A 27,414-nucleotide genomic window follows, 5' to 3' on the forward strand; every position below is an offset into this window, starting at 1 on the left:
CTATAGCCTTTCACTTCACTTTTGAGCCTTTCACTCAAAAACCCTAAATCTCCAAAATTTTTTAAATAAAATGGTATTTGTATCATTTTTTGTTTTTAACTACTTTTTCTATATGACTTCTGCTGTATTTAAATCATTTCCCCTAAAATAACAACATATCTTAATCATATTTCAGTCAATTTAATGAAGCCTATTTATGATTATGTGTAAAAATTTAAATAATTACCATTTACATTTCTGTATATTCCTATCCAAAACCCACTTGTCTTGCTTGTGAATAAGTCTGCATGATCTGCTAAAAAGTTTGATTCAACCAGATCTTCTATGGAAACCAAAGTACCACCTGTAATATATGAGAAAACAAACTAAAGATGACTGGAAGTATCTCTTGCCTTAGAAATCAGTGGTAGTTAAAGATTTTGATACAGGATAAGAGTAATAATCAAACCTCTTTCCGCTCATAGAGAGTGAGCAAGGATTTAGAGACCAGAAAGTGCTCAACTGTGGGGCAATAGCATAAACTGTATATGATGTCCCATATGACAGAGACATGATTTTCACTGCAGCACAGTGAAGATAATTTCAGAATTTTCCAAACAAGCAAACAGGAAATTATTTTCAAGTGATTGCATAATATTTTTCATAATTATAACTTACTGATGATTATATATTCATTCTTCTTGGATTTGACAGGATATTGTGCAGCATGTTAAAGTCTGCACCGAACAAACATGGGATTCAAAAGGAAGGATTAAGTTTTCTGGCAATGCTGGCAAACTGAAAGGGCTGGGAGGTTCTAATGAGATAAGGAACAAAAGGACCAATTTCTTTAGAGCAGTATAGTGCTTCCCTTTTCTGTTCACTGCCTAGCAAAGCATTGACGAGCTACCTCACAGCTGAGCTGTTAGTGGACCAGGTCCAAGGAGGAGCTCATGGGCTTGGCTGGGGGACCAGAAGCTCGAGAAAGGAGGGAGGCATTTGCCTTCTCTTTGCATTGTAAGTTGCCAGGGAGTCCTGCTAATAGAGTGAGGGCTTTCAGGCAGTACAGGCAACGCCCTATTAGATCACATACCTCATGTGAAAAAAAGCTGATTGTTATTGTGATATTTACCTCTGTTCTTGACACAGAGATATTGAAAAACAGATGAAGCTGGAAAAAGTTAAACCATTTTTTTGTGAATTAAGTTGTAGAACAGAACTAGAACAAAACCCAGATGGTTAGGAAAAAACAAGGAAAATTGATCACCTTAGTTTCAACATAAATGAAAAGCAAACCGCATAAATGATGAAAAGTAAATGAGATATTGATTTCTTTCTTAAAATTTGTGTAGATTTTGCAGCATTAGTATTCAAAGCTTTTAAAAAGTGAATTTGTAGGTCAAAACTGAAATCCCGTCTTTATATAATAATTATATGATAACATATATAATAATAATAATTACCTGATTGAATGCATTCAGTCACAGATTGAGCCCAGTTCATTTCATTGACATTGAAGTTATAGCAGTGACTTCGGAAAGGAATCCAAGAGATTTGACCAGGTTCAAGACATTTGCCAATATCCTGTGAAAGGTAATAAGGAACTACATCTAAAAGAAAATGAAATATTATAGATTTTTTTGTCAGTGGGGATTGTAATTCTTCAGATATAAAATTATGTTTAAAAAAATACCTTTCTTAAAAGTACATAAAATAGTCTTCATCACACATTACTAGAATTATCAATTAATATGTCAAGAGTGACAATGAGGAACAGAACTCCTCAGTTACAGCTGAACAGTAAAGCACAAGGCTACGCTCTTCAGTGTTACCAGCTGAATCAAACTTGAACTGTCTCAAGAAAATCTAAGTGCTTAAATTTCTTTTCCAGTATATTTTCTATAACTGACAACTTTGTATAAATTAAAGGTGCAATAAAAGGTAGAAAAGCAAGAGAACACTCAAGATGTTCAAATAAAAATTTTATTTTAAATGACATATCCTCTAAATTGTTACTTACTATGGAATTTCCCTAATTAATATTTTCCTCAAGATAATAACTCTAACAGAAAATGTTGGAATGTTTTTAACTTTGACATCATGTGGAATAATCTGAAGCTCACGAAATATTTGTGTAGTAGCCCCACATTTTCCTGCAAGCAATCATGTTAGAGCATGAAATAGTAACATTGCCAGTTGGCACACGCATTTTTAATCTAAACAAATAGAAGTTGCAAAAGAATCAAGTTCCGAACATGATCTGGAAGAGAAATTAAAGCAAAATTACACATCATCAACTCAAAAGAAACTTAGACTGTCCACAACCTCTGTGTTGCTACAGCCAACAGCAGTTGTTCTTGTACAAATAAGGAAGCAAAAGTTCAGTCCTATCGTAAGGTTTGTCTGCACGCACTAAAACTCATAGTATTCCTCACCGAAGTCCATGCAATCACTATGAAGTATGAACTTCTGTTTGTGCCAAGAGACTTTCTTCCAACACTTTAATACATTGGCCACAGTCACCAGAAACTACTGATCGCGTTAAGAACCACATACAACTATTCCTCCTTTCTCCAGCTGTTACAATCTAATAACATTGAAGCTTTAACCACTGTACGAACACTGCTATTTTGAAGGTGCGGAATTTATTTTATATTCATTGTACCTCACTGATTATAATCCTTCCCACAAAACCCCTATCAGCAAAAAGATTCACATTATAGACTCTAAAGAAGTAAAAAGTGTAGTACTCTCACAGTTTATACGTTCTGTCTATCTGCAACATTGCATTTCTACTGCAGTTATCTCCTGAGTCCCATAAAATTGTGGGATTTCTAATGGCCATGAAAAATTTTCTAAGTCCATGAAAATAAATTGATATTGACACAAAAATAAGAGTATTGGCACTACATATGCAGTCTCACTATTCCTTAATATATATTTATAAATACATATTTTAGTCAAAGCAGATTCAGTGAGATTTCTGCCTTAAAACCTAAAGTGTTAGCACCATCATAGCTTACCATCAGATTTTTTGCAGACAGGAAAATGTTTTTCATTACAAGGTGCTGTTTTCCAGGCTCCATGGAGATTTAGATAGACACAGGCTATTTTCTGTTTTGGTTCACTATAGTCCCAGTTAGAAAAATTGATTTTCCTGTTATCCATCCATCTGTAATACCCATGACTCTAAAATTGAAATAGACTTTTAGTATCATTTTTCTACACTTCCATATTCTGTTTCAAGTAAGAAGATTTATACAAATGCACATTTTCCCACTGATATGTAAAGCTCAGTTCGGACATCTGTGCTAGTACTATCAAAATATTAATCAAATCAGTACTCAGCAACATGAAAGTAATACATAACAGTATGCTTCCCATGCTGTGACAGCCAATGAAGGTTTTTTTGAAGGCCAAGTGATGCTTTCCTGGTGCTGGTGGTGCCCAGTTTCTTATGGGACAGTGTGGTGAGAAGCAATCCCTGTCCTGGAGGAGTAAGGTCACCCCAAAGAACAATGTGACTACAGGGAACATGAGCATTGCAGAGAGCTCCGGTAGAGCAGAGCGGAGGGTGGCTGTCACACAAGGGTTCTAAGCTCAATTACAGTTGAATGTGCATCCATGCTTTTGAAATAGATAAAGGAGGTGAATGCTATCTTCCCGTCCTAGTTTCCTAAGTCTACCCATGCTACAGTTCCACCTTCAGACAGTAATCAAATCGTAACATTTAACCACACCTCACGTCAATGTATTGATCTTACCACATTGCTGTTGAGACCAATCCATAGGGGCTCTCCATGTTGAGCTGCCTGCAGCAGCAGGAATATATTACTATAATAATCTAAAATGCTGGTGAGCTCCGAAGATTTCTCCTTGCAGGCTTTCCTTGCTTCTTCCCAATTCATTTTAGACGGAATGACTAAATAGCTGCTATTATCGTAATGGATGAACTTGGACTCTGGAGCAGGTGTGGAATGAAATAATTCAGGCTCTGTAGGAAAGAGATAAGGAGGAAAGAAGAGGAAGAGAAAACAGTGATAACTATTAGCTGCCTGAATAGCAGTATTATTTTCGAATAACAGATGAATATAGTGTGGCAACAAAAGCATCAAGTAAAACCATTTCTTATTTCAAACACAAGAGACATGTTTTAAAGATAACTTAGAACTGTTTGTAACTACAGTGTACATAAAGTATTCAGGGAGTAAGGAGAGGCAGAGAATTTGCCGTTTATGCCTATTGATACGAGCTATCACCAGCTGAAAATGATATCAAGACTGGTCACGCAGCAACCCTCCCCCTAGTTGTCTCCAGGTTAGCCTCCCCACAGTGTGGGTGAAATTCCTCCTAAGCAAAAGCACAGTAAAGGTCCTCTGTATGTCACTTCAAGATCACTTCAGCCTCAAATAGGGATGAATTTCATTCTAAGAAAAATTTGTCACTACTCTGCTGCTGCTTCTTTCACATTTAGGACCCACAATTCTGCCTTAAATGGCGTGTACGCAAGTAGAAGACATAAAGATCTAGAGCTGCTGACTGGGGCAGAAAAAAGGACAAAAATTGCTTTCTTGCTCATACAATCTCGAGAACACCCTGGCAACCGTTTTTTCCAGTGACTCCCTCGTGCAGCTTTCAATGCTTGCATGGGACAGAGCCTTGAAACATCTGGCCCAAATGTGTCCTTTTCCTTTATTTCTAGCTGCAGTGCATAATTTGCTGCTCAGCAGTTCCCCTTTTCTCTTCCTGTGGACCCTGCAGGATTACTGTGTTCCGGATGTGTTTCCCACCCTGAGGATATGAGAAGAAAACTAGCACTTTTGTCCTTCTAATTAATGCTGGTCTTGCTATAAAAAGCATTGCCAGAAACCGATGAGGAAAATAACCAATTTAACTCACCTTACCTAACCCCAGCAGGGGAGGATGTGTGGGGGCTTTTTGGTGGCTGGAGAGAGGCTTAGGTATGAGGGGGAGGTTGCAGCTAAGATACCTATGGTGAAGGTTAGTGATGGATTTGTCTTTATGCGTCACATTTACAAAATAACCTAATTCAGATGCCTACCACTGTGCTACTGGCTAAACTTCTTTTGCTGTCAATAGAGAAAAAAGGCACTTTGAAGGCCTCTTCTGACCTGCTTCGGACATTTACCCCAGGTGAGGCAAATCTTGCCTTCAAAGTATCTACTCATTGCGTGCAGGCAGCTGGTTCAAGTGTAGATGTCTGCAACGGAGGAAAATTCAACCTCTGTGAATGCTGATAGGGAAGAGGCCATAAAACAAGAACATTTCTATAGTCCTTATCCCAGAACTGTTTTCATATCTGGATTGAGCTGGGAAAATAGCTGAACTTCCTTAATCTCAGTTGCTAACCCCAGTCAAAATTGAGGACTTCTAAATTCAGAATAATCAGTAAATGTCCTCTAACAAAGAAGGGGGAAAATAGAGCTTACTGCTGTCCATCTGGCAAATATAGCTTTTGTTATGTTGGCAGTCAGTGTTTCCCCAGTAGCCTGCTTCAAGTACAGATCTTTTCATCATTGCAATACAGTCAGTCTAGGGAAAAATTAAAAAGAATATTACAGCTGGTAAAGTGCAAAATGCTTGGCAAAATAATAGAGAGCAGTCTTAGCAGGCCAAAATAATAGTTTTCTCTTTTTTTGAGAGAGAGATCTTTTCAGAGATTTTTTTTTGTTAAGATATTTTTGGCTATTATTTCATTTATCATTTTTTAGAATGGAAAAGTATTACTTTTTATATCTTAAGCAAATGAAATCTGCTTGGCAGAGTAGTGCAAGAACTTTTGTCAGTTTATTAAAATGTCTTACAGTGCACTACAGCTATTTTTACTATATAGTGTATGGTAATCCATATTGAATTGTTGAGCTTTCATTTGGATTCGTGCTGCATAACGAGAGGCAATGAAATAAAGTAAAAACTCATCACATTTAGAAATAATGAATATTTTCTGTAAATTGTAATAATTCTGATAATAATGCTAGTTAATTCCAAGAATAATTATAATAGAGCACTCCTGCAGTTCTAGACTTTGGCAAAAAAAATTAAATATAGATTTTAAACAAACCTATTAATATTTTGGTATAGCTTTAAAAAGTTGATTTCTGCAATATTATTCTGTTGCTTCATACTTTAAAGCCATTGAAATATAAGGATCCTAGCTGCGGCGGAGGTCAGGCTGCTTACACTAAGCTTGAGTATGTCAAATCATGAAATTTTTGCTGTTGTTCTGTTTACCTGTATTGTAATAAACTTCCAGTTAATTTCAATGTAATTATCTCTAAATGGGAATTGTCTTCCCCACTTTGAGTAGTCAAATAAGCTTCCATCTGTCCAAAGGTATGTATTCTCATTGTTAATATCATTCAGTCCAATCCAGGTTTCATCTGAGATATCTTTAAGGAGAAGGGTGAAGAACGCTACCATAAAAAAAAAAAAAAAAAAAAAAAAACCAACAGAGAAAGAGTAAATAGCAGAAGAGCTGCCATTCTTCAAATTCAGAATAAAACAAAACCCAAACAAAGTAACCAATCAGCTTTCAAAAATATTGCAAATATCAGTTTAGTATCTTTAGGTTATAGGGTACTGGTAAAAGCAAAAAGAAATAATACAATGTCTACCGAGTCACCTAACTGAAGGAGTTTGGTATCATTAATAATATAAAAGCAGAAGTTTTTAGTAAAATACGGCTATGCACAGACTTCTTGGAAATATAGAATTTAGGGCTAGAGGAGACCTCAAAAGTTCTTGACTGATCTTCCCCAATATAGGATCAACAATACGGAGGTTATTTCTGATCTATTTACTGTGTAAACTGAATTTCTGTGGGCAGGCTAAGCCTGTCACTGTTTATCCTATCTTCCAAGGCCATGGGGTACCGATTATTCTGCTCCTTCCATACTACTCTTTTGCTGAAAATTGAGAAGTGTCAGAATATCAGTTCAGTTTTTTCTTCTCTGCATCAAGCACCTCAAGGTCGTCCTTCACAGGTTATGCTATCTATGTCTGGAGGCTATTTTGCCCTCATCTTTAGGTGGGGCAAAACTGCATTTAGTGAAAACAAAGAATGAGTCCCAGAGGAAAAGGAAAGGTGCGGCAAAAGTCAATAGTTCTCTGGAGAGGTGAAGGGGGGCAAGAGAGGTCGAATAGAGATGCTAATGTTTCTGAGGGCTATGGATAGCAGGTTTCTGCAGCTGCGGCCTTCTCCCTTTCCCTCTGCTGAGACAACCCACGTCTATGCCATGTGTGCCTGGCAGGCAGCGTGAGGCTGGACCAGGCCTCTGGGGGCTCTGCTAGCAGGAAAGTGGCAGGAATAGGTGGACGAGGACCCTACAGACCCTGAACTCTGAGCCCCATGCGCTGACTGCAGCTCCAGTTGAGGTCATTCCAACGCTTAGCAGAGCAGAAGGGCTACTTGATGTGTTACACAGACTGTATGCCCATTTCTAGGTAACTATACAACATTTGTCTACTTTTTTTGGAACAGCATAACAATGCTGAATCATGTTCAGCTGGCAGACCAGCTCCAGATCTTATCTTGGTTACTCCTCATCCTGTTTTTGTGCAGATGATTATTCCTGGTCCGATACAAAACTTTGTGCATAACATTATTCAACTACATCCCTTCCCTTCCTCCAAAAGATTTCTCAGATTTGTCAAAAATATTTCATATTCCAATCCTGGCCTCTATCATGTCCTGTCATTATGTCTTCCACAAATGTAACACATATATTACTGGCTGGCTGGATTGATTAAAAGGATATTGAATATTACTGCAGCCAAGACAGACCTTTTTGTAATCCTAGTCCATATATCCTTTCCATGGATAACTATTAGTGACCAATGATAGCATGGTTCTGTAGATATGCCTGACGTTGGAAAAGGAGGAATAGAAGAAGAAAAGTGACAGTGCGGAAATAAGTTTATCTTGCAATGTGGTTCCATGAGTATTCGTCTTTACAGTCACTGCCTTGATCGATTCTACAATGATTTCCCCAGGATGGTCTATGCACTGTCTTCAGCACGTATGGTAGCCGGATGCTGAGATCTAGCACAAAGGAGGTAGCTGAACTCTTAGCTGAACTAAATAGCTGAACTATTTATTTTCAGAAAAATTTTGATGTATTCCTGTATCTAAACTGTGAATCACAGAAAGGAATATACTTGGTAGCAGCAGCCACAGTTACAATTTTAAATAATAATTACTATCTTTTTGGTGAAATTAGCTGGCTTCTTACCTGGCACCAAAAAGTTTGGATGTCATACCTTGCACTTGTTCATTGTGTATAGAGGCCAAGTTTCCCCCTAATTCTATACAAGTGCTTCTTGCAGCGTGCCAAGTCAGTCTTTCTTCTTCGCTATACCCAAATATCTTATAACACTGTGAGGAGAGTAAAAGATTAGACAACATTTCAGGTGTTAAAGAGAATTCAAGCCACTGGATTTTGTTAGGTCAGCTCCAGTCCCTGTATGCAAAGAGCAGGAGATGAGGTAACTCCTGAAATGCCAGTACTCTCGGCCAGCCAGAAGGAGAGACAGCAAATCACAGCACTCATGTACGCCACTTGAAAACACGTGGGCTATCCACAGTTAGTGCTGGGAAAGAGCTGGTAGCTTCCAAAAGCTACTGATGAATTAAACAGATTTCTGAGATGTATAGATAGAAATTTTGGGTCACATAGATGAAAGAGAATTTTTGAGGGACTGTAACTGTTTCCAGATTGGGAACAAAACTTTGGGCACATTTTTAGCATGCACTTAATCTTTATGTTCTGAAGAATCTGTGTTCTGATGGAGGCAATTGCACTTAAACATTTCATTCATATCTAAAGACACATGGTGTGCTTCCTTATAAAACATTAGTTTTTCATTTTCATTTTTGATTTTAGTTAAAATAAGTCAGCTAGACTCAAAAGACAGAAGTGTTCATGCTGTCATGAACGTATTATAATTAGGTATACAAACAGAAAGTCTGTCAGATACAAGCTGAGGATTTTGTTATTTGTAGTTGGGATGTGAAGCAGTGAAACTGTTATGTAGCGCACTTTTGGTATTCCTGCCATAGCAGGTCAAATTCTCTAATGTCAAATTTTTTCAATTATATGCCAGAGACTTAGTGTTAAAATCTGAGTTTGAGTAAGCATTCAGAATGAATAGAACAGTATTGAGAAAAATTGCTCTTTTGCATGAGATATTAGCATCCTGTGTCTTTTCTTTCTGAATAGTGCTGTAAAAATTGTCTCTATAGTTGTGTTAAGTTCTGAGGGACTGGAGACACGTATTTTTAACTGGCATATGCTGCTTATCCCTTTTTTTGCCTTGTAAAGAATAAAAACTTTCCGTTCCCATTGCATCATGGGGTTGTTCTCTGATTTTCATTTGTTTTTTTTGAAGTTCCTGGGGCCACAGGTACTTCTGCTTAACTTAGCAAAAAAAAAAAAAGTTTGTTTTTCCACATTTACTTTGACATTTATTGCTATTTGTGTTACTCAACACAAGGTGAATTGTTATGATACCTGATTATGTATGAAAAGTATGACCTTTCATTTTTTTCTACTCAGCGTTACTCAGAAAAGGGAGGTTATGCTCACAGATCAGTGAATGCAGTTAATATGTCTAAAATGCAATAAATATGTCTATGCAGTAAATATGCCCAAAATATAAAGAAAATTCTAGAAAATGACAAAGAAACTGTGGCTATAGGCATGCTGCAACTCACAGAAACTACGATAATTTGAAATACTCAAGTTCACTTCTTAGCGATTTAAACATAGACTTGACACCATGGAAATAGGGCATGCTGTTAATTAGAATAGCACTTAGTAAATTGGTGCATGAGAGAACTCATGCAGCAATGCAACAGTTGGGGTTTTTCTACATATGGCAGATTCACTAAATACTGTTGAGATTTATTTCTGCACCTTATTATTAAACAAAAGCCAAGTTTCAGGACATCCTCCTGGAAGCGGAAGTTCTGTAGGAGCAAACCCTGAGTAAGTAGAATTGTGCCTTTCGCAGATGAAGGCATTTTTCACAGCACAGCTTATATCTTTCCAAAAGCCTGTAAATAAATGAAATACAGAGAATCACTGTCTAACTGAAACTCTCAAATCACTGTAACAGTGTTGAGCCCCAGCCAGTATTCATAAAGCACAAATGAAACTTCTTGAAGGCAGATAAAACAGTTGCAATGTACACCACTTGCCCAAACTAAGTCTTCCTTCCCTTGCAGGGCATTTGTCTCCTAATGGCATAAGTAGTTTTAAACCACAACATATTTGTATGAAAAGCTCTCACTATTGTTTAACTACCTATTTATGGGGTAGCCTCAAATTTATATATGTAACAAACATTTTAGCTTCTGATGCCATATTCGTCTTAAAATTCTCAACCAAATAGTTCCTGTTGCTTTTTTACTCACCAAAATCTTTTGACATTATTACACAGTTTTCATCATTATTTGCAAAATTAGGCTCATTTGGAGCCCAGGCAACATAGTTCACAGGTGTCTCATCCAGCCAGCTGAAAGAAACAACAGGACAGTGGTTGTTGGACAGATGTCTCTGTCAGCTGTTTAGAGTTACTAGGACCGTTTAGCAAAAGGGCTAAGAAAAGTATCAATAATCACCAGAGAACAAAAGCTCTACATATACTGGAGAAGATGTATCCTTAGTGTTGCTACTGCTTCTCATCTGCCTAGAACTAGCACAGTGAAGTCCCCATCAGTGACCGATTTTGCCAGAGGCTGTATAAACCATGTCATACTCAAAGGAGAGCCTTCCGGTAGTCTGCAAAAGACTGAAACCCTAAGTTCTCACCAGTGCACAGACTTCCCTTTCATCCAGAAAGGTGCCCTCCTGAAAGCCTTCTACAGACAGATTCCTAAAACAGGTTGCCTAGCAGGGATCTCAGAAAGCTGTTGGGTGAGATGTTGCTCGTGCTTCTTGCCTTCAGCTCTCAGAACTTGAACCAGGTGAGTAATCTGACTATATGCTTGTATCTACATTTTATCTAAACATCCTGGGCGCTCTCTGTAGTCATTGGAGATCTAGTCAAGAGAGTTAATCTCATCCTACAGTTGATGTCTATTGTGCATCAGGTGAATAGCATCCTAAAATTATCCATTATCTCACCTCCTATGAAGGGTTGGTTGGGTGGTTAACTCAGGTCTCAGACCGCTGTAAGACACTGAAGTGAGTCTTACACATGAACTTCTGTTGTCTTTGTTCTCTCAGATTTGGAAGGAAAACACATTACTTTGTTTAAACATAGAAAAACTTAGTACTTCTGATCTGAGACTTTTCCTGAAATCTGTCCAGAGGTCACTTGCACAACAGCTATTAACTTGCAAAATGAAAGCATAAATAAATGTTCCAAAAGAGCAGGATAAAATTACCATCATTTGTTGTCCATTACCAGTTTTAATGTTTTTCTTCTACTTACCGGAATTTCTGATCAAAGCTGACAACTAAGCCAATGAAATATTTCTTCTCGCCTTTCATGTAAATCTAAAAAAACAGAGATTACATTAAAAAAAATGATTCCTCAATATCAAGCAAAAACACTAGGAAGGCTGTTAGCCATGTCTGTGATGCTTTTTCTACAGGATTTGAGCCTCAGGCAAGAACATTATAGGTTTAGACTCAGGTTGTAAGTAGGAAAACTGAGATACTGGGAACATCCTGGAGAGCAGAATGCGCTGGAGAGGACAGAAATATTGTCTGACTGACTGTGCTGAAGTCTTCAAATCGGAGAAGAGAGAACCAGGCCCTCAACTGGCCTTTGTTACATCTTTAGCATTTGCATTTTTCCTCCACCTGCAAAAAGTAATTTCTTTAGAAGTTCCAAACAAATATATCACTGTATAAATAAATAAAGTAGGACAGGAGCTCAGGACTATAGTCTAACTAAACACTGTTCCCTTTATTTTATCAGCTGCTCTGCCTGAGAATTCAGAAGCATCTCATTAGCATCAGTGGCTGCTGATCTCAACCACAGGAAGGTTTCAGACAAAGCTCTACTGCCTTTTGGATTGCTGGAGCAGATGAGGTGGAAATCATTGTTTTGTACTAGATGCTGAGAAGAAATCTTAGGCACAAACACAAAAGCAACGCATTAATCTAACTTATCAAACAGTGAACAGATGCAAAACAGAGTGGAATTCTTCATGGGTCCAAAAGTGCCTATACTCATTGTGTTGAACTCAGCTGATGATTAATATACTGAGGGCTTACATATTTCCAAAGAAATTTTCTTTCACTTTCATTCTCAATGACAACAAGATCTGCAAAGTTTTTTTTGCAGATTCCTCGGGCTTTTTCCATATGGGCATATTCACTGCTGAAATAGTATTGCTTATCTCCATATATAATCCATCCATCATCAGTGGCTTGATATTCTGAAACAAAGGAGTATATACATTACATACGTAACTAGTCTGTACAAGGTCTGAGAACTATACAGTAACTTTTCCTTTGAAAGATGAAAAAACTTACCGTAGCTGTTGTTTGGCTCAGGTTTTAGTAATGTACCTGTAACATAAAATATCACCATGAGCAATATTCCAAATGCACAAATGCAGCTAGGATTTCCTTTGTGCGGTTGTGAATGCTTCATAAAACAGAGAAAAAAGGAACTAAGGTTTAACTAATGAATTTTTAAGATTTTAGAGGATACATCACAGGACTAAAGTAAAAAATATTTATGATTTAGAAGCAATTATCTGCTGAAAAATGTACATCCTTAAAACTTGCATACCAATCTCCAAAAGCATGGGACTACAATGATTCAGGATATGCAGCCACATGCTTTGCAGATGAAACTTATGTCAGTGTCAAAATGTATTTAATATTCTTACTTAGCAGGCTATTAATAATTTCTTTCATACTCTTGGGACTAGAGCTGGACAACATAATCCATTCAATATATTCGGTTCTCAAGCTTACCCACATAATGGTAAACTGTTCACAAATACTCAAAGCTTAATGCTGACATTTTATTAATATCACACATCATTTCCAGAGTCTAGGCTGATTCCTACCATCTTGATGGCTTGGCTTTTGCTAGGCAAGTTTTTTTTTAAGAGAATCCTGCAGATAGCCAGGTAACACATGGAGAGCCAATAGATACCAAACCCCAGTTATGTGATTACAAGACGGACCAGAAGGAGGAAATTAACCTATTGCTAGTCCCAGAACCAGCTATAGCCCATCAAAAGTAGGGGCTATAGCCTCTCAAAAATAAAAGCTTTCATTCTGTTATTTTGTTCTTTACAAGAACCACTGGTTCTGATATTATCTTTCTCCATTATTTCTGTACTTTGGTGGAGAGTAACACACCATTAAAGAAATGACAGGAACAGGATGAGAGATAAGCAAAAAAATGAAAAAGAACTTAAATTTTTCTATGGGGAGCTTTTCAATATTTTCTCCTTATGCAGTCAGTGAAGAACACAATTAAAGTTATCCAGATATCTTTATGAGGAACTATCATACTTCATTTGTTTGGATTTCATTTTTAACCCCAACTCAGTTATAACATTCCTCATTTTTAACACAAAATTGAATCACTTTTAATTGAACATGTACTCTTATTGTCATTTCAACAAAAATTTGATTTCAGTTTTCAGCATGAATGTTAACTAAGAAACCTTAATAAAATTGTCACAAAATGATAGTTTGAAAAGTTTTTCTTTCCTTTTAATTCTTCAAGAAGTCCAAAGCAGCCAGTTAACCTGAGGTTACAAGTGATTAGCACTGCCAGAGGGTTTGCTGGTGATGCCGGTTTGGCGATTTGTTACCCTATGAAATGAGCAGGAAGTGCCTGCCCTCGTCGGGCTCCTGTTCTAGCTCTGCTTCCATTTACCTTTTAGAATTTGCAGTGGTGGTGACCAACAGTGGAAATTTTATGAAAAATGGTCCTAATACAACTCCTTCTTTTGGGTGTAGCATGTGAAGACTGAGCAACGTTGTGCACAGACCTCCAGGCACATCAGGCCAGATAATGGTGTTACACACCAAAAATGAAGCCATTAACAGCTGAGCATTTGTGATCATCATCTAAACTACACTCAAAATGACAAGGTCTAATTTTTTTTTTTTAAACTTCTGAAAGGTCATCTAGGATCAAGATAAACTGATTAGCGTCTGTATCTTGCAGTTTCTGAACTCCTCCTGAGCAATCTCTTCAAGAGAAGAGCCACATCTCTGCAAAATGACACGCTCAGGATGCCAAAAAGGGTGGCACAGGATGCACTGCTTCAAGCAGATGTCAGTGTTTTGATGACACATCTGTATGACTAATCTACCCACAAAGGAACAGTGATTCTTCCCTTTTGAGCTGGCAATTTTTCAAGGATAACGTAGTGCCTCACTCACTGCTTAAGGATGATTGGTTGTTAGCAGAAGTGCCAAATATTGGATCGCTTCAGTGCTGTTTACCTAACTGATTCACCCTTCCCCTCCCTATCATGACTCCTTCTAGTCTCCTGCATGCATCCAACTTTGCTTCAATTTCAGGTAGCTTTTCAGATACATCATTAGCTATTGCTCCTTGGAGATGCATACAAGAATCCAACTTACAACCAGGAAACAGGGACACAACAGTAGGACCAAGTCAGCAAAACAAGTTATTTTGTTATCAGTAGTCACTTGGGTTCATTAACCACAAAGCCCCCAGTTCTACCTGCTGACAGACCCCCCAGTGCACGTTGCCAGGTCCCTTTGGAAACCCTATGGGGCTTCCTTACAGCTGCCCGCCTGCCCCAGCGCCCCAGCCACGAGGTGCCCCAGGCCTGGCGTTAGGGCCCTGCTACCTCCTGGGATCTGGAGTCATTCAAGGCTACACCAGACTCTCTGTTTTTGATCTCCTTTTCAGAGTTGGTGGTTCCTATAGCAACTGATCGTCTCTTTGGTTCCCATTATTTGTTTCTCAGCAGGAACCAAAGCTTTTTTCTCCTTTGCACAGGGAACTCTTTTCTACTGGCTCTTTGTCTCTCATGGGTAAGCCCAGAGCAGTTGGAAATATATGGAAGATAAAAGGAGAGATATTCTTGCTAATAGGATGAGTATCTTTGCCTTGCAAATTTATTCAGAGCATGGCAGAATGCTATAAAGCCAGAGATAAAGTAATAGGGATATCTTTAACTTCCTGCATCCCTGAGTACAATTAAAATATCTGAATTCATTCTTTTCAATTTGTGTAAATCTACACAATTTGTTTATGAATTTGTCTTTATAACTCAAATTCAATGGGAAAGAAATTGTACCTTTTTTAACTTCACAAATCCAATTAAGTAAATGTTCACAGCTCAAGTCATTCCAGCGCATTTGGGGTGATTTATTAAACATCACACAATGTTCAGTTTCTTCATGGTTGTTGGGTTCATCCTCATTCCAGTTCTCATAAATTACCTGTGTTGGAAAATACATCTCTATTACTACGTGCTTTGAGCTGAGTGGGAGTAATCGAGATTGCCATCGTTACACAGTTTCAGGGTCTCATCATCCCAAGTATCTCATTTGTTGGATCAACAGGAGTTCAGAGGGCTGCGAGAGGGCTGTGGAAGCCATCCTGATCAGTGCACCTTCCCCATCGCTCCCCGATGTGAAAGGTGAAAATATCATTTTATATAGAAAAGTAAGTATCTGGTGGAGGAAAAACTGATGGGTATGTTTATCTCTCTCTGTTACAGAGCTAGCGGCCTGACTTCTCTTGACTGACTCACAGCAGTGCCCCTCTCGGGGGTGCTATGAAGAACGTAAGAGCACGGAGAGCGGAAGATGGGATATGGCATTGTCCCAGGGATGAGATAGAGGCAGAGGCAATTTGGAGCTTCCATTAGAGCACTAAGACATTGCTATCATTTAGCACTGCAGCTATTCAGCTGATGGACAAAGCGCTGCCACGGACCTGGCAAAAGTTTAGAAGGGATTGGAAAAAAGCCCTAAAAAGGTGAAAATCTATGTATTATAAAAGCCAAAAAGGCAATTACTGTCCAACAAATAAGTACTCACAGGAGAACCATCAATCCAGGTAAATCCTTCGTCAGGATTTAAGCGAAACAAACCTATCCAGAAAGCCTGAGTGTTCAGTCCTTTATCTCTAAAAAAAACATACAGTATAGATACATGAGCGTAGAAAGAAAGACCATGATATAAGTGCTGGAATGCATGAAAACATGCTGCTTTCTGTCACATCTGAACGGGGAGGTGGTCCTCCACCCCATTAAAAGTTCATTATAAACCCACAGCCAGGGATACTGCTTGCACCCTTTCTCACTGGCTCACATCTGTGGTCTGTGGTTGGGACTTTTTATATCAAAGACTTGTTATACTGAACATAATTTAAAGGACTGTTAAGTAGTATGGAGCTATTTCGGGCACCCAACTGCACGGCTGCTGCATAGCTCTTAGCTGCAAGCAGGAGTTCATGGAAAGAGGTTTTGGCAAAAGTAAAATATGAATTGAGTGCTTTTTTTCCTTGCATGGGTCATTTTACTTGACTTACTATACTGAAAACTTTTGAAAAGCCCTAGTAAAACATTTGGACAAGAGTTTAAAAAATGGTCAGGTTTTACCACATTCTCCATCAGAAGCACAGATTTGGAAGTAGAAAAAAGATACTTTTCCCACCTGTTTTCCACTGTAGCTAGATATGCTTTGCTCTGTTCACATGTCTTATTTGCTTCTGAGAACGTTACAAACGCAGAGCTCACCAAATAGCAGTGAAAACTATGTCTTTTCCAACCCTGTTAAAAAAACAAGGTTCTTAATGTGAAATTGAAAGATTACAGTATAGAAATTAGCTATGCTGTTTTATACATAAATATTTGATGTTGAATTTGTTGCTGTAACTAAGTTTAGGAAAAAGATTAGATGAAGCAGATCTGCCAATAAACAAACAAAAGTTGTTGGTTTTTGTTGCTGCTTACTCCCACGGAAGGCCTTTTTTCATTTAAGGAATGCCATTAAGATATGACTCTCCCTTTTTTATCTGTACATGACTTTTCAAATTAAATTTGATTGTGCTATTTGTTATAGCTTTCCAGTGCCCTATAAGGCTGGGATTTTGCAAACTTCTCGATCCTCCTGTGACCCACTCAGGAGGAAGTTGCAGTTTCAGCCTTCCAGAATTGCAGGGTCTAACACAATGGAAAAGCAAAAATATTTCAGTACTGAAGTGGGTTCGTTCACATATTAGCACAGCTCCCCAAAGCCACTGCAGCCAGCTCTTAAGGGAACGGGTGAGGAGACTTTTAGAACCAAGAGGAATCCAATCAGCGCTTGGTTGTGGGGAGGATAGAATAGGGATATCGCTAAAACAACCTTTTTTCTTTCTTCTGTTAGAGGGGTTTATGACGACCAGTGCAGATGTAATGATCTTCTGATAAGACCATTTTTTTTGCAAAACTTACTAGTTTGGAAAAAAATGACCTGCTGATAGCAATCAAAGGCCAACTAAATAGTCCATTGGTAGAAACATCGTACAGAAAAAAATGGTCCTTTTCTGCTTTGAAAATATTTTCTTTCTTTTATAGCTACTACAATAGTTGCTATAGTTGTATAGTAAAGACTTCAAATAGACAGCAGATCTGAGATAAGAGGTAAAGTGGATTTTGGTAATTCTGCATGTACTGTTTGGCTAAGAGTCTAAACAGAGCAAATTTTAATGAAATTGTTATTCACAAGAGATATGTGCTTTTGTTACAGATGGATCTCCTGGGAATGGAGAGAAAGGAGGTATTCATATATATGTGAATGAATCTTAACTGTATTTTCTTGAGTATTTACAGAGCAAAAATAAAAACTATGCTAATTATACTAGTAACATGCTAGTAGGAAAAGACTGGGTTTCCTCAGGAGTACATTCTTTAGAAGATACAAACAAATAGAAGGACTCTAAAAAAAAGCAAAAACCGGTAAACTCCTTAATTCTTCCCAACATAATTCATGAGAGAGCGTTTACTCTCTGGCAGCCTGGGTCCTTGATCTTCTCTTCCTCAGGGGATTGGGATGAAGGCTTCTTTTTACAGATGTAACCAAGTTTCTTATCACAAATATCACTTGCCCAGTATCCATCCTAGAATAGTATGGAGAAGAAAGGAATGTAAAAAGAGGGACATTCATAAACCTAAGAAAACTTGTATTTTCTTCTGCACTCACTATAAGTACACTGAAATATGTTACCTAGGAAGGCTGTAGGATAATTGCTGGTGATGCGCAAGAAAAGGTAGACACATCTGTCAGGAGTGGTTTAAGATACATTGGATGCTGCTTTGAGATGAATGGATGAAATAAATGACGTCTTAAAGTCTCAGCTACTTGTTATCATAACTATCTGTTTCATGAGAGGGTTTATAAAGATACACCTCATCTGGGAATAATGGAAACATTTACTACAGTATTATTTCACTATGCTTATGGTAAAGAGATCAATGAAACAGTAATAATGCGGGTCTGAGCATATCACAGTAAGTGTGGCTATTTCATCCATCAAGGAGAAGTTTCTGTGAAAATGACTGATTTTTTTAAGAAAGGAAGTATGTAAAAATTACAGTTGAAATAGGGGCTTTTTTTCCAGAAAATCTGGTTTGAGCTCAACTCTACTGATGCCTAATACTGGAAAACATCAATATTATTCTATGTCATAACAGTTCTGCATTTTAAATTTGTTTCTTTTAAAATTCATGACATTGTATGCATGTGTAAATGTGTCTAAAACCCAAACACCTATATACTGCAAGACAACAAAGGTTGTGAATCAATCATTGCTGCAGCCATCAGAATAAAGCTAATGTGAAACTTCTGGATCAGGCTTTTCAGCAGATAAGAAATTCGAAAGATAGCATTTGGGGAATGCTACCTCACTGTTTCTGATCACAGCTGTCCTCTGAAAGTCTCATCTGGTTGATGCCACGCCTACGAGGAAACCTATATTAAGGTGAGATTTAAAGCGGCTCCTAGACAAGTTTGCAACGGAAAGTAACTTCAGCCTGAGGTAGTTATTACTTTGCCATTCTATAAAATGACCACAGCGTTATACCTGCCCCTTCATGACAACACAGTTCTCTAGACCATTTGCGTAGGTGGGCTGTCTACGTTGCCATGTGGTGAACGTCACAGGAGTCCCATCACTCCACTCAAAATAGAAGTGAACCTTGAGATCGTTCAGACCAAGCCATAGCTCTTCTGTTGGCTCTGAAGCACAAAAAGAAACTGTTTTACTTATGGTCTGCTATGCGATACAGTGAGCATTTTCACTTTTGAAACAAACAGGGACTGGCTAGAAGTTGGGATGCGCTATGCAAGAAGATAAGTCTCTGTGTTTTGCCAAAAATATTGGTTCCCTCTAGGATCTGCAGTAAGAGTTGATTTGGCTTGCAGTTTAAAGGCCTCAAATTCCTTCCAGAAGTGCTGAATTTAGTAAATATATGGCTCTTTATGGCTGGTAGACATTTTTGGCAGACTTTTTGAGCATCTGTGACTTAGAACAATGAAATAACTCCTAACACCAAGGCTGGTATAGTCCATGGCTAGGTGTCTCCCTCCTATCAGGTGAGCCAAGCCATGAGGATGTTTGCCAATACATCCCCTTACCTGAGGGACTAAAAGTTAGTGGGAGTTCCTGCTGTGCAATACTCTTTGCCTGTTCTTTACCTAATCTGATCCCTGCAAGCGCTTAACTCAGTTTCCACTGTTTTCAGTGGGGAAACCGCAGAGCTAAAAGTTGAGCAGGAGGTTAAATTTCTTGTTGATTTGGAGCACAATTCTGAGGATATTGAACACAGAATAAAGACACAAAAGATGCAATTATTAGCAATCTTTATGTGTTTCTCTTAGGAATAAAGGGTTTTTTATTTTGCTTTAACACTTTTAATGTTTCAGAATATAGATTATTCCTTGATAAATATAAATATACTTCTATGTACCTACAATAGCAGCAGCATAAAGGAACACCATAAATTAGATCCAGGCTTGGGCTTGTGACATTTCAGAGGAAGCTTTAACATTTACTACCAAGCTCAGCTTTTATGTTACAGATGGGGCAAATAAAAAGCAGTCATATAAATATACTCACTGTAACCAAGCTGTGACACTAGAAAGCTGTGTTCAGCAATATTGTGAACACTTGCCAGATCTCCATCTTGCCTCTTACATGAAGTCAGAGCATCTTTCCATAATTTAGGGTCTCTTTGAATGGCATAACAGTGGCCTGCATATGGCCACCAACCATCAGTGCATTTAATAGGTCTCCATTTCTCTGAAATGAAAGCACAACTGTTTCAGAGCAATTTTATAAAGAGGAAAATAAGGGAGCCTAGAAAGTGGTCTCTTTAGCGTTTTTTACAAAAGTAGGACTACATGAATATATATAAGATAAGGTTAGAAATTCAAATACATTCAAATGAAAATCAAATATGATTGAGACACAGTATGTCAAATATGCAAATAAAATGATAAATCTTTTAAGCAGAGAAGCATTGAAAATTGTCCAAACTGTGTCAGAGATACAATTTTAAACAATGCTCTGTGAGGAAAGAGGGGTCAATGGAGACTTCAGTCCCTACCCTGTTTTCCCCCTGGAGCAGTAAGGTCAGTGTATCACGGTCTCGCATACTGCATAATATTAGGCCCTACCTCCTGTTAAATGTCTGTTATTGAAAACACATAATTTTCAGATACGGCAAATCAAGATGTAATTCTTTGGTAACTGCATCTCAGTAATCAGCGTAAATTAGTGCAATAGTTTTCATATATATTAAGTCAGCAGCTTTTTATTACTTAGATTCCTAAATATATTTAAAAGTTTGGCATAGGTTAGCTTTAAAAATAGAGTCCCACATTTCTTTTTAAGGCTAATACTGGAGTAACATTGCTCTGAAATAATCTCTTTACTGTCTTAATATAACTCGTCTTTTAAAAGTAGCATTTATAACATTCCCAGATGACAGCCGCTAGCAGATCCCTTCTGCATGTGGCATGTTCACAAACACGTTGCTGTGTCAGTTGGGACCTTAGGTTGGGTGGCTCACAGATGAGACGTAGCTGGTGTGAATGCTGCTGCTCCTCCTGCTTTGCTCATATGAATGTGTTGTTTACAGTAATATTAGAGTAACTGTAATTGCTCATTTGGAGCAAGTGAGAAGCATAAAATTACTGCAATACTTTTGCAGAGGTGGTTGTTGGCCCTGGTTGGTGTCACAGAGCAGCTTCTGTCTGTCTTGCTAGAATGAACAGTAGAATAATAAAATTCTCCCATGGACAATTAATATACAGTGAGAGGATGTTTTGTGACAGGCAATATATAAAAGTGTGAGTGTGCATATATATGCATAAATATACATAGATGCATAGCTGTGTTTTTCAAAGATTTTTTTTAACATCTTTGTTGAAAACTGATGTTGCACTATATGCATCCTTTGCAAATTTTACAAATTGCTCTTTCTAAAGTTAAAAAAAAAAGTTTATTTTTATTTGATTAACCTACCCTTGGGTATGCTATTAGACTTTGAACTGGAGTTTCTTTTTTTACAGATGTAGCCCAGTCTCTGATTGCATTCTTGGTTTTCCCATTTAGCATTCTTTTTGGGATTCATCACTCCACAGATTTTCCCAGGGACTGAGAAAGGACTTCCTTTGAGTAAGAGAGAAAATAGAATCTCTGCATAAGCATATCAAAAATAGATAACAAGAATTACCAAAAGATCACATTATCAGTGGGTAGATCAACTTATTGTGATTTCTTAAATGCTTGCTATGAAGAGTGCCTTCTCTCATAGGATAACTGCTGTTGTTGCTTTTAAGATGCTGCTTTGAGGTGGAGGGAATATTTAAGTTGAGTGAGATGGATGACCCTCCATTGCTTTTGTTCCAGGACAGTGTTAGGAACTTCCTATTTCTTTTCTTAATAGTCTGGCACACACAGACAGAGCAGCTGAAGCAGACTTTTTCCTGTGTCAAAAACTTGTTAACTTTAAAAACATTCCATTTTAAACAATTGCATCCCTTTAATCTGTGTCAACAATTTCACAGTCATACTTTTCTATAAAACTTTTTTTTTTCTCTTTTCTGTTGGATATGAAAGAACCTTTAAGCAGCAGAGGAAACCGCCTGATACAGAATTTTTGAAAACGTATAGCAAACTTGCATTTTTCCTTTACTGCCTTGTAACTTTTCCAAAACGAGACAGTTGAAAATGCTGGTAATGGAATGAAAAAACCAACAAGGAAGCAGGAGAACTAAAAAGCTGTAGATGATAGTGTATTCATTGAACTCCAAAAGAGGAAAAGAAACGTCAGGATGATTTTATTTGCACTGATGCTGAAGTCAAGTGCACAAAATGCAGTGCCGCAAAGGCAGTGCCCCATTCCCTCCCAGCAGAGACCAGGGGCGCTTTAGCTGTGCCACCACTTTTCTGCGCAGACAGGCACTGGAGACGTACGCCAGGGCAGCAGGAGGCAAGATGCTCACCCTCCACAAGTGGAGCTGTCGCTGCTGCGACAGGCGCACCCCTGCTTAGTGGGGCGGCCACGGCCAGCGGCCAGGCTGCTTTGCCCTGGTGCCAGCAAATCCCTGTGCCACCCACAGCCACCAGCCCTGGGGCTGGGCTTCCTCCTCGCTGCACAGTTGCTCTCCCCACAGGAGGAATGCCACAAACCCAGCCCCATCTCTCTGCCTTGAGGTAGCCCGGGGCAATTTTGCATACACTATGGAGGAATTATGAGCTGCTCTGCAAGGCTCTCAATAATATTTAGAATTTTTCCAGAAGACATAGTACCATTATTTTTCTAAATATTTTGCTACTTTTGGAAGATTTGATTTATATGTATACTTTTGGATAATATGTTCTGGAAAAATTCTGATCTCTGATCTCTAGGGTAATATTTCACTCCAAATAATATTCTCCTTTCATAAACAAGCTCTTTGCTTATATGAGGGGGAAAAAAAGAACCTGCTGCGTGCTACAGATGATATCTACAGTGAACTTGGTAGCTTGAAAAGTGAACCTTTAAAAATAAAGGGCTAGATCTTCAGCTATTGCAAATCAGCATGGGCCCCCTGAACTAAAAGTGCCTAGGCTAGTTTTTAATCAGTTGATGTCTTACCAGAATCTGTTCAAACATAAAATAGAATATAAAATAGAGTTAATTCTTACCTGGAGCCCAATTTAAATATCTGAAAGGACTGCCCCCAGCCCATTGCCATCCACTGTTGAAATTCAAAGCGTTCAATCCAATCCAGAAAGCAAAACTGAATTTTTTAATTAGCTCTAGATTAGAAAAGAAAGTCAGTGGTAGCTTACTAGCCTCGTTATTACCAAGGTCATCTAAAACAAAGAATGCCAAAAATAAGAAATTTACATTACTTAGACTAAATCAGTCCAAAAATTTTCCTTCCCACATTTACTGAAGTACATAGACTAAACATGTAAAGCATGTAAATGAATGAATATAAAGGTGGCAGAGATCTCTTCTGGCTAACGAAAAGGGAAAATTAGCATTTTATTTCACTACTTGAATTGACAGTTTACTTCTCTCACTTTGCCAGCAAGTCCCATTTCATTAAAACATGAAATATAACAAAACTCCCCTACTTTCATTAAGGAATTGTGCTAAAATGCTACTGTAATATATCATGGAATATACTCATCAAAAAAGTTGCAAAGATGCTGCCCTAATTAGCTGCTTCCTGGCCTTTTTCTGTTAGTGTTTTCAAAGCCACCTTCATGGCCACCTTCATCACCGAACTGATATCATGATCCTCGCATCATGAAATGCATTGAAGTTGTTTGGAGCTTATGTATGCGCTGTGCCCATATAAGGACAAAGCTACCCATCATCATATGTTCTCCTAGAAAGATTAATAATCCTTGAAACACAGAGGAAAAAGGTTAATTTGAGGAACAGAGTGCATTGAATGAGAGCCCTCAGCAGGGAAGGCAAGTGGAGGATGCCTTCATCTGGGACGGGCTGCAGAATATGCCCTAGGTCCCACCTGCAGCACACTGGTGGGATGCGGTCGTTTCCCTCCCTGAATAGGTTTGGGACCAGTCCTTCATTAAAAAAAAAAAAAAAATAGCTAAAGGAAGGGCAGTTCAGGGCATCTTATTTTGGTTGCTGCTGACCAACCCGCTGACCACTTGTCTTTCCTCAGTGAGTAGGAAGACAAGGCAGCTAACTGAGTTGTCTAAAGTTTTGTGGTAGGAAAACTCCCCAGCAAATTTTCAGGTGTTTCTCTGTCATTTACCTCCCATATATGTTTGCTCGTGTATCTCTGTGATGCTTAATAGTTCTGCATTTTGCTGCTGACAGCTTTTTCTTGCTTGGTGCCAAGTTAGAGCTGATTCTGAGTTTATCTGATAGAGAACACCAGCTGAAACATCTTCTATCCAAAATCTTTCTGTGTCATCTGTAAGGGGAAGTAAAACAGAACACTGCTATTAGCAGAATGACATTGCACCAACTAAAAATATATCAATTAAGTGATATTTGGTGATGTAAAATTTCTAACTATGCACAGCATTAACTGTATGATATCCTGGGCACCTGGAAAATTGAAATCAGACTAGTAATATTTTTAAAGGTATAATTTTTGAATGTAAAAGCATTATTTTAAATTTCTAAGTTTTTAGGGTGAGTGAATAGTTATCTAAAGTTTACTTTTATCCACTACATGTAGTACTAGGTAAATTAGGTATATATGTTTATTGAAAAAAGAGATTTCTGGTTGAAGTCAGAGGAAGAAAGCAAGCGTGTAGATGAACTATGATGCTGGAGGCTGTTCATACTCACAGGGAACTCCCTGTTAGCTCATCATCAAGAGAAGTAACTTGTCCAAAAACTGCAGAACCTGGCCCTTGACAGCCCAAGGAGCTATAGAAACAGTGTGTATAGCGCTGTGTTCAGGTCAGCTGAAGTCTTTGCTTGCAGAACCGCTCTTAAAACTTGTGAAACTACTGTGTCAGTGGGAAAGCAGCCAGTGAGGAAAGTGAAATCATCTGTGTCCCAAGGTTGTGGAATCGCAGACATAGATGTAGCATGGAAGATAGTTCAGAGATCAGAGGGGAAAATAATTTTATCAGCAGTGCTTTTGTGTAGACAAAATAGAAGCCATAGGAGACAAGAACACAATAGGAAATGGATGTTAAAGAAAAATAAACAGTACATAGCAATTTAAGTGTGAATTGACCTACAGGGCAGGCCTGAGGAATAAAGAACAATGGGAATTTTGGGAAAGGAAAGTAGCCTTGATTTGTGCCGTTCATGACATGCGCTTTAGTCAAGTAACTGAGATGTCTAAGAGCCTCTTCACCTCTCTGGTCTGCGAAGAGAAACAGCCACCTCCAATAGGTGAATCACAGCTTGGGTGGACTGAATCACACTCTGGAAGTGTTTATTTTTTCACACACTAAAGAGGGAGCACTCGGGTACTGGGCTTAGTTTTCAATCAGATTATTTTCATTTGGGCTACTCTGACAAGGTTTTTCACGAGGGTGAGCAGCTGATACATCATAATGGATCTGGTGGCTCAACAGATGATTTTCTCAGCAATGTTTCATGATAAGTTAATAAATACAATGCAGGACTTACTTTTTAGTGGGCAAAATCCATACAATTTATCAGCATCAAAGTCTGCAGTTGTTGCACACCAGAGCCAGCCATCTGACCTACCAGCATCTGTGCACTCAGTGAATAGTTTGCCTTCATATTTGAAAGGGAATACACAAGGTTGTCCATTGGCATTTCCTCGTAATGTAAAGGTATCTAGGGAGAAGAAAGACTTAAGAGGACATACGAAAATGATCATAAAAGGATAAATCTAACTTTCTAAAAATAGATCTACCAATCTATCCATCTCTCTCTCTGTCTACCTATCTACTTATCTCTGAATCTGTTTAGCTATCTGAAATTTAGAGGTTGCACCACCTTTTTTTTTAACTGTAATTGTATCATTTCTTTTCCCTTGTGTAGCTAAAGTTATTAAATTGTTGTATTAGTAAGCTTTGAATTTTAAACGCTATGTTTAGAGTTCAGAGAGATGCTCTAAATATTGAAGAATGTATACACCTTTTAGGAAAGTCTAATCCTGACCTGTGGTGACAAATGGCTGATGAAACACAGTTCCTGATGCCAGAGCTCCCACAAGTAGATCTCAGACATAAATGAGTTCACTGCATTGTGGTATTCTGTTTACTTCAATAGGTTCATTCTATCATTCAATTTTTTCATTAACTTTAAAAAAATGATGACTGAAAAGGGTAGCTGAACAGAGAGAATATGGATCAGGTTGTGATAGGTATCACTAGATAGTAAAAATGTTAGTCTTCAATGCACATTTCTCTACTTGTTGAGGTTTGGCAGTCTTGCAGATTTGTACTCAACTCATTCTTCAAGGTTAGCAGTGCTACATCTTTATCAATTTTCACGCATTGCAGGAGAGTCATTTTTTCCTGAAATTTCCAATATCTGCTCTCGATCTCACATTCACGTGAACACACTCATCCATTCAGTTCTACATACATTACTGCTTTACCATTTCTTTCTGTGTATTTATACAAAATGAGTGGTATCTGTCTTTAAAATAGAACTATTCTTCCATTTTGGTCAGATTGGAGGGGAGGAGCCAATTCTTTCTTCTCATACCTCACATCTTGCAGTAGAAAGGGAAGCTTGTACAGCTAACAGCTTCAAAACCTTGAGATTCATAACTGCACCTCTGGTGTGGTGGGGAGGGTAAACGGAGAGAGCTCCATGCTTCTGCTTCTCCCATCACCCTCCCATACAATCCGTTAAGAATCTGATTTAATATCTCCAAAGAAAGAAATTTCCTTGTGAAGATGCTCTTCTTCTTACCTCCTTTTTCCCTAGTAAGCTTATATCTCCTCTCTTTCGTTCTGTGAATCCAGAGCTGCCAGAATAATACCCCACATACTCTCTATATTCTATATCAAATCTTGTATCATATACAGAATAGTCAATCTTTGCATTAAAACTACCAAGCTGCTCAAGGCAAAGCATTTTCATATCTAGTTTAACACAAAACCAACAGCAGGAAACTTACCCAGTGACTGCAATGTACAATGCACAAGGGAAAGAAAAACCAAGAACCTGTAGAGAGTCATTGCAAATGTTACTTTCCTTTCATTCCTTTACCAGACTGTAAGATTTGCCAGGCATAAAATCCTTCTGAGTGAGGATAGTGGCAGGTCCTCCTCTGTATCAGAGGGTTGACAGATAAGGCTCTGTACTCTAAATAAGGAAGTATCCTGTCACATGTGGCATTTGGAAATAAATAGAATGCACATTGCAAACACTACTGACTCTGAAGTGCTAGTCACTTCCAAAACTTACGTCTCCATCCTTTTTACTAGAAGTGATAAGTGGAAGGGTGACACTAATCTTTTCTTGGGACTTAGCTCATA

General features: G+C 38.2%; 1 protein-coding gene across 1 annotated transcript in view; it reads right to left on the bottom strand.

Annotated features, from left to right (window-relative positions):
• Positions 1–27,191, bottom strand: part of LOC104143279 (macrophage mannose receptor 1) — a 33,929-nt gene extending 6,738 nt beyond the window's left edge. The window contains exons 1-23 of the mRNA XM_068931583.1: positions 27,054–27,191; positions 25,583–25,756; positions 24,240–24,401; positions 23,149–23,262; positions 21,481–21,627; positions 20,071–20,253; positions 19,036–19,190; positions 17,959–18,072; positions 16,626–16,741; positions 16,008–16,095; positions 15,260–15,404; positions 12,489–12,524; positions 12,228–12,391; positions 11,437–11,501; positions 10,415–10,515; positions 9,915–10,054; positions 8,260–8,374; positions 6,232–6,413; positions 5,430–5,532; positions 3,744–3,973; positions 3,003–3,168; positions 1,443–1,589; positions 227–343 (exon numbers count right to left, since the gene is read on the bottom strand). Coding sequence (XP_068787684.1) covers positions 227–343; positions 1,443–1,589; positions 3,003–3,168; positions 3,744–3,973; positions 5,430–5,532; positions 6,232–6,413; positions 8,260–8,374; positions 9,915–10,054; positions 10,415–10,515; positions 11,437–11,501; positions 12,228–12,391; positions 12,489–12,524; positions 15,260–15,404; positions 16,008–16,095; positions 16,626–16,741; positions 17,959–18,072; positions 19,036–19,190; positions 20,071–20,253; positions 21,481–21,627; positions 23,149–23,262; positions 24,240–24,401; positions 25,583–25,756; positions 27,054–27,114 — 3,025 coding nt within the window. The 5' untranslated portion in view covers positions 27,115–27,191. The remainder of the gene's footprint in view (positions 1–226; positions 344–1,442; positions 1,590–3,002; positions 3,169–3,743; positions 3,974–5,429; positions 5,533–6,231; positions 6,414–8,259; positions 8,375–9,914; positions 10,055–10,414; positions 10,516–11,436; positions 11,502–12,227; positions 12,392–12,488; positions 12,525–15,259; positions 15,405–16,007; positions 16,096–16,625; positions 16,742–17,958; positions 18,073–19,035; positions 19,191–20,070; positions 20,254–21,480; positions 21,628–23,148; positions 23,263–24,239; positions 24,402–25,582; positions 25,757–27,053) is intronic.
• Between the last annotated feature and the right edge of the window lie 223 nt (positions 27,192–27,414).

Source organism: Struthio camelus, chromosome 2 (assembly GCF_040807025.1).
Source record: "Struthio camelus isolate bStrCam1 chromosome 2, bStrCam1.hap1, whole genome shotgun sequence".
In the NCBI taxonomy this organism is placed as follows: Eukaryota; Metazoa; Chordata; class Aves; order Struthioniformes; family Struthionidae; genus Struthio; species Struthio camelus.